General features: G+C 55.7%; 1 protein-coding gene across 1 annotated transcript; it reads left to right on the top strand.

The window, feature by feature from the left end:
• Positions 1-5,334: 5,334 nt before the first annotated feature.
• On the top strand, positions 5,335-5,679 carry LOC119454188 (protein YkfC-like). Its single transcript, XM_037716178.1, has one exon. It carries the CDS (start codon positions 5,335-5,337, stop codon positions 5,677-5,679), a length of 345 nt encoding a protein of 114 aa, XP_037572106.1.
• Positions 5,680-6,598: the final 919 nt, after the last annotated feature.

The following is a 6,598-nucleotide window of genomic DNA, read 5'->3' as shown; positions in this document are numbered from 1 at the left end:
ATCAATGGGTGCGCGGGACAGCGTGTCAGCGTGTCAGCGTCTTCATGCTTACGGCCAGACTTATAAACGATGGTGATGTCAAATTCCTGTAGCCGCAAGCTCCACCGTGCCAGTCGTCCTGAAGGGTCGCGCATGCTTGCCAACCAACAGAGGGTATGGTGGTCCGTCACTACTTTGAAGGGACGACCATAGAGATAGGGGCGAAACTTGATGATCGCCCACACGACCGCGAGGCACTCTTTCTCCGCAGTCGAATAATTCGCCTCGGCACGGGACAAGGGGCGGCTGGCATACGCTATAACTCTTTCCACTCCATCTTGAAGCTGGACGAGCACTGCGCCAAGGCCAATGCTGCTTGCGTCGGTATGCACCTCAGTATCAGCATCATCGTCAAAATGTGCTAGAACGGGTGCTGACTGCAGGCGCTGTCGTAATTCAGCAAAAGCCGCCTGTTGCTCATTATGCCACAGAAATGGCGTATCGTCCCTCGTAAGGCGTGTCAGGGGTTCCGCTATCTTCGAAAAGCCTTTAATAAACCGGCGATAGTAGGCGCACAAACCCAGGAAGCGCCGGACGGCCTTCTTATCGGCAGGAGCTGGAAACGCGGCCACAGCGGCAAGCTTGTCGGGATCGGGTCGGACCCCTTTGGCGCTTACTATATGACCGAGGAACGTGAGCTCTTCGTAACCAAAGTGGCACTTTTCGGGCTTAAGTGTGAGGTCTGCCGATCGGATGGCTTCTAGCACACTCCGTAGGCGGTGAAGATGCTGCTCAAACGTTTCAGAGACGATGACCACATCATCCAGGTACACAAGACAGGCCTGCCACTTCAGTCCAGTAAGGACAGTGTCCATCATTCGCTGGAAAGTAGCCGGGGCTGAACACAAGCCAAAAGGAAGCACTCGAAATTCATAGAGCCCATCTGGAGTCACAAAGGCTGTTTTCTCGCGGTCGCGTTCGTCTACCTCGATTTGCCAGTACCCGCTTTTTAAATCGAGAGAAGAAAAATAGTGGGCACGCCGTAGTCTATCTAACGAGTCGTCGATACGCGGCAGCGGGTACACGTCCTTTTTGTCACGTTGTTGAGCTTGCGGTAGTCGACACAGAAGCGTAGCGTTCCGTCTTTCTTTTTGACAAGAACGACCGGAGACGACCACGGGCTGTTGGAAGGTGCGATGACGCCATCGTCAAGCATCTCCCGGACTTGCGTACGTATGGCTTCACGTTCTTTTGCCGACACGCGGTAAGGCTGCTGGTGTATCGGGCGTGCGTCTTCGTACGTGATGATCCTGTGTTTAGTGTTGGAAGTCTGGCGTACCTTGGAAGAATGTACGAAGCAGGTCCGGAATTCATGCAAGAGCTTGCGCAGTGCTGTCTGGCTATCGGTGGACAGTTCAGAATTGATGTCGAGATGGCCCAGAGACGTGTCTGCTGTCTCCACTACTTCTGACGTGAAGCAGTTGTTAACGTTTGCTACTGCGTCAGCAAACGCTAACGAAGTGCCGCGGAACAGGTGTCGGTGCTCGTAGATAAAGTTGGTAACAAGCAATTGCGAATGACCAGCACGAATCTGTATAACACTTCGAGGCACACAAACACCTTGCTTCAGTAGGTGTTCCAAGTTACTTTCGGCCACCGCTTCGCCATCGCGTAAGCCACAGCATGTAACGTCGACGAGGGCACTGGCTCGTGGAGGAAGCGTTACACTGTCTGCCGAAACACGAAGTACGTCGTCGCGCCGTTGGCCGTCTTGCACGTCGATTGCTCGTGCGGCAGAGAAAGTGATACGACGCTCTTGCAGATCGATAATCGCGCCGTACTCCTGCAGGAAGTCAACGCCAAGAATAACGTCGCGGGAGCATTCGCGTAAGACAAGGCAGCTCGCACCGAATGTAGATCCTTGAATCTCAACTCTAGTCGTGCAGGCGCCCAGCGGAGTAACGACGTGGCCGCCAGCCGTCCGAATCTGCGAGTTATGCTAGGGCGTGATCACTTTCTTCAGCTGCGTTGCTATTTTCCCGCTTAGTATCGTGTAGCCTGCGCCGGTGTCCCCTAAAGCACTCACGGCATAACCGTCAATAAATAGTCACTGGTATATCGAGCGAAAGCTGGTCGTCTCGTTCAGCTGCAGGTGATGGCGGATCGGTATGTTTCCGTAACTGCGTCTGTCGGAGGTCTTCAGCGCTTCAACCGTCAGCGACCTCGCCTCCAAAGATCGCCTCAGTTAGTTTTCCCGGCGGGGACTGGTCGACCGCTCGGGAGAATAGCGCTGGGGCGGAGGTGAAAATCGTCTGGGAGACGGCGATCGCGACTGCCGCCTGGCAGGCGGCGGCAAGCGCTGCTGAGAGTGGTAGTCCTCAATTTCCCGGGGTCGCTGGCCGTATCGGGGTGGCGGCGAGTATGCGGAAAAGCCGCGAATCCCAAGGCGCCGGTATGGGCACTGGCGGTACAGGTGGTCAGCTTCACCGCAGTGGAAGCACAGAGGCCGATGATCGGGTGTGCGCCAAACATCCGACTTGCGAGGGGGCGGGCGTCTGTCGTCGACGTAGTGAACCGCTTGCTCCGAATGGTGGGCAAATGGAGCGGCATGAACAACCGGCGGCGGTGTATACCCAGCGTCGTAGTACGACATCGGCTGCGCCGACTGAATTGACACCGTAGAGGAGCACGAACGAACAGCGGAGGAGAGGGAGCAGGGCGCTTCAGGGCTTCCGCGTAGGTCGCACGCGGATATTCAGGAGGTACTGCCACAGCGTTAGCAGGAGGCAAGGTGTCACGGAGCGCCTGGTGCACTTCGTCCTTGATAATGCTCGCTATGGAGCTTACCGTAGGGTGCGGTGTTACGGCGGCCTTTTGCAACTCTTCACGCACGACAGAGCGGATGAGTTCTCGCAGACGGTCACCGTTGCTTCCTATGGCCGTGAAAATGTCAGCAGCAGACATGCTGTTCGCTTGCCGCTCATACATGTTCGAGCGATGCAGAAGCATCTTTTCCATAGTCACGGCCTCGGACAAGAACTCCGCGACCGTCTTCGGAGGGCTCCGTACGAGGCCAGCGAAGAGTTGCTCCTTGACCCCGCGCATCAGATGACGTAACTTCTTCTCCTCCGTCATTCTTGGATCTGCCCGTCGGAAGAGGCGCGTCATGTCTTCGACGTAAGTGGTCAGAGTTTCGTTTGGCAACTGGACGCGGGCCTGAATCGCACAATCCGCTCGTTCGTGGCGATCTGGACTGGTGTATGTCTCCAAAAGCTGACGACAAAACTCGCGCCACGACGTCAGGTGCCCCTCGCGGTTCTGAAACCACGTACGCAGGCCATCCTCCAGGTAGACGTAGACGTGTCGGAGTTTTTCCGTGTCGTTCCATTCGTTCATGGAGGCCACGCGCTCGTATTCGACCATCCAGTCTTCGACGTCTTCGAACACTGTGCCATGAAACGTCTTCGGGATCCGTGGGCTCTCAAGTGTGTAACGGTTGGACATCGTGCTTCCCGTACTGGTTGGGGCGGTTTGAAGAGAAGCGCTGGTCATGCCGGTTGATGTGGTGGGAACTGTAGCGTTGACGACTTCTGGAGACAGTCCCCTGATCCTGCGGCTGGCCCGATGCACGGGAGTATCGACAGGCACTGGATTCGTAGCGCGGATCCTTGGAGGGGTCTGCAACATCCGTGAAGACGCTTACCCGGCACCTCCACCAGTTTGTCACGAGCCTCAAGTAGTCGTGAAGGTTTAATAAACGTAGAGCAGCTGGCTCTTGGAAGACGCGACCGTCGGGGCTGGCTCGAGCAGAGAAGGGGCGCGCGGTCTTCTTCTCTTGGGCTCGACCCACTCTTGCCCTCGACCCACTACCTACAAGTGGCAATACGATGGTCCAAAAAGTGGTGGGAGTCAAACCCACGACCTTTAGTGTTAATTAAGTCAAAGTTAATTAAGGTACTGGAGTCAACGACCATTGGTGGGCGTGGAACCCTCTCCCTTTGGTGATAGTCGAACCCACAATCTTTGATGTTAAATAAGGCAAAGTTAATTAAGGTACTCGAACCCACGACCTTTGGTGGGAGTCAAACGCACGACCATCGCTGGGAGTCGAAGCGATGGCTTGGCGTTGTGCGCACCTTGTGATGAAACCTGTTGGCCAAACCCTTGAATAGTCGAACCCTCCACCTTTGGTGGGGGTTGAACCCACGACCTTTGGTTAAGGGTTCAACTGGATTAAGGCGAAGTTAATTAAGTTACAGTTAATTAAGGAAGAGTTCATTAACGCACTCGAACCCACGACCTCTTTCACGCCGACATAGGTCACTGTAGATGCGGGACTGGGAGGGCCCGCTGTTCGATGAAGCTCTTTGACGCCGACTTGGAGCAGTGGGTATTGCTGTGCCAGAGCTATCCACAGAAACTCGTTACGCAGGCATTGTGCTAAAGCCAGACGTCGAGCTGATTGGCAGAGCGCAAGCTCTCCTCGCTGCCCAGCGGCCGGCGGAAACTCGTCCAAGCACGCCCGGGTCCGGCGCTGACCGCGCTGATGAGTCACCCTCCCAGTGGAGTGTCGGACACAACCGACGCCAATCCCTCTCGTCCATTCGTCGAATTCAAACAGCGACCAGCGGCATTTCCTGATTGGGGGATTCAAATTGCTGGCTGCTTTAATACTAGCGTGATGTATTTCCTGTTGCCAGTTTTCGCCGAGTGTTCCCTGTTGCCGAGTTTCTTTCTCTATTGCATAACGGGCCCGCGCTGAGGCGCGCGGCGGTGAACCGGGAGGACGCCTCTTCACTCGCTGTCTCCGTCTCTGTCCGCTTCGAGCAGCTCGGTTTTTATATCCCCTGAGTAGGATAAGAAGATAGGCGCACTAAAAAATTATGTGCACGTCCGGAAAACGAAATAAGTGAGAAGCCTTCGTCTTATCACCAACAAGGTACGATAGAGCTTTTGTGGTCTCCAAAAAAGGAAACGCAAGAACGACAGCATTGTTTGTGTATATACGCGCCTGCCCGGAAACAGGTGTGATCGCGCCGCGGTGAGCAATAAACGATCGAGTAACAAGCGGTCACCCTTTGAGTCACCCAAAGCCACGTTTATAAACTGTTGGATGGCCGCCCCTTTTTGTTAAAAGTGCGGCAATTCCAATGCCGTAGCTTGAGTCGGTCTGATGTGCGTGTTAGGCTACTCGTTATTGTTCCCGCTTTCTGTTGTGTTCAGTTGACGCGGCCGTCTGCTCGATGGGGCGCCCGGTTATGCGTCCACGTCCTGCGTGGGCAAGGGGGCGGAGCATGTCATCCACAACAGAATATCGAGGTATACGTCGAAGAACGACAGCTCCTCCTGCCGAGCATGGTCGGTTTCAGGCCCTCGCTGTCCACTCAAGAGGTCATGCTATTGATCAAGAGGCAGATAGTCGACGTGGTCATGAGAGACGTCCGAGGCATCTTGGCGCTAGACCTCGGCAAGGCTTTGGACACTGTCAAACACAAGCACGTCCTCGACTCTGTGTTGAGATTGAAGCTCGGCGAACGCTTTCACGCGTACGTCAGCTCTTTCCTCAGGAATCGTAAGGCCACAATCAAGTTGGGCGAGATGATGTCAGACGGATACGCGCTGGGAGCCCGCGTCACGCCGCAGGGTGCGGTGCTATCTCCACTGCTCTTCAACATCGCCATGAGAGACCTATGGGTCTGACTCGACGGAATCGGGGGCGTCAATCTGAATCACGCTCTCTACGCGGACGACATCACCGTCTGGTGCGGCAGTGGGTCGGACGCAGCGGTGGAGTGGGCTCTGCAAGAGGCCCTGGACGTCCCGGAAGAATTTCTCGAGGGCACGGGACTGGTCCTCTCGCTGACGAAGTCGAAGCTCTTGCTGCATCGGCCAGACAGAAAGGGCCGCAAGTTCGGCACACCGCTGGATCAAGTACCGATCGATTTCAGAACGAAGACGTGTCAGGGCATCCCGAGGGTTGATTATCTCAGGGTGCTCGGACTGGTCATCAACGCAAAGGGCTGCAATGTGCAAACGATCGCGCGCCTGAGGGCGAAGACGGAGAACATGCTGAGACTCGTTTCACGAGTGACGACCCGAGGGGTGGCATCATTGAAGACAACCTGCTAAGGATCTACCAGGCCTTCCTCATGAGCCATATCAACTACGTGGCTTCCGCACTAAACTGGTCGCGGTCTGAGGAGAACAAGATTGACGCACTCATCAGGAAGAGCATTAAACGAGTGCTCGGCATACCTGTGACGATCAGCACGGAGAAGCTGGTGCAGCTCGGGGTCCACAACACCCCGAGCGAAATCGTAGAACACAGAAAACGGCACAGATCGTTCGCCTTTCTGCCAGCAAGTCCGGCCGCCGAATACTCGAGATGGCGGGCCTCACCGCCATGGCCACGCAGTCGTGCGCCATACCCCTCCACCAGAAAGAAAGGGACGCCTTTCGAGTTTCCACATTCCCGAGGAACGTTCACCCACAACACAGCGAGGCCCGGCGCACAGCCAGGTCCCGAGCACTCATCAAGATTGCCCTGCAGAACCCAGAGCTTGCGTCCTTTGTCGACGCGGCGCAGTATCCCGGATCAAACTCGTATGTGGCCACGGTG

Source organism: Dermacentor silvarum, chromosome 5 (genome assembly GCF_013339745.2).
Source record: "Dermacentor silvarum isolate Dsil-2018 chromosome 5, BIME_Dsil_1.4, whole genome shotgun sequence".
In the NCBI taxonomy this organism is placed as follows: Eukaryota; Metazoa; Arthropoda; class Arachnida; order Ixodida; family Ixodidae; genus Dermacentor; species Dermacentor silvarum.
This window is presented reverse-complemented; position numbering and strand designations above follow the sequence as displayed.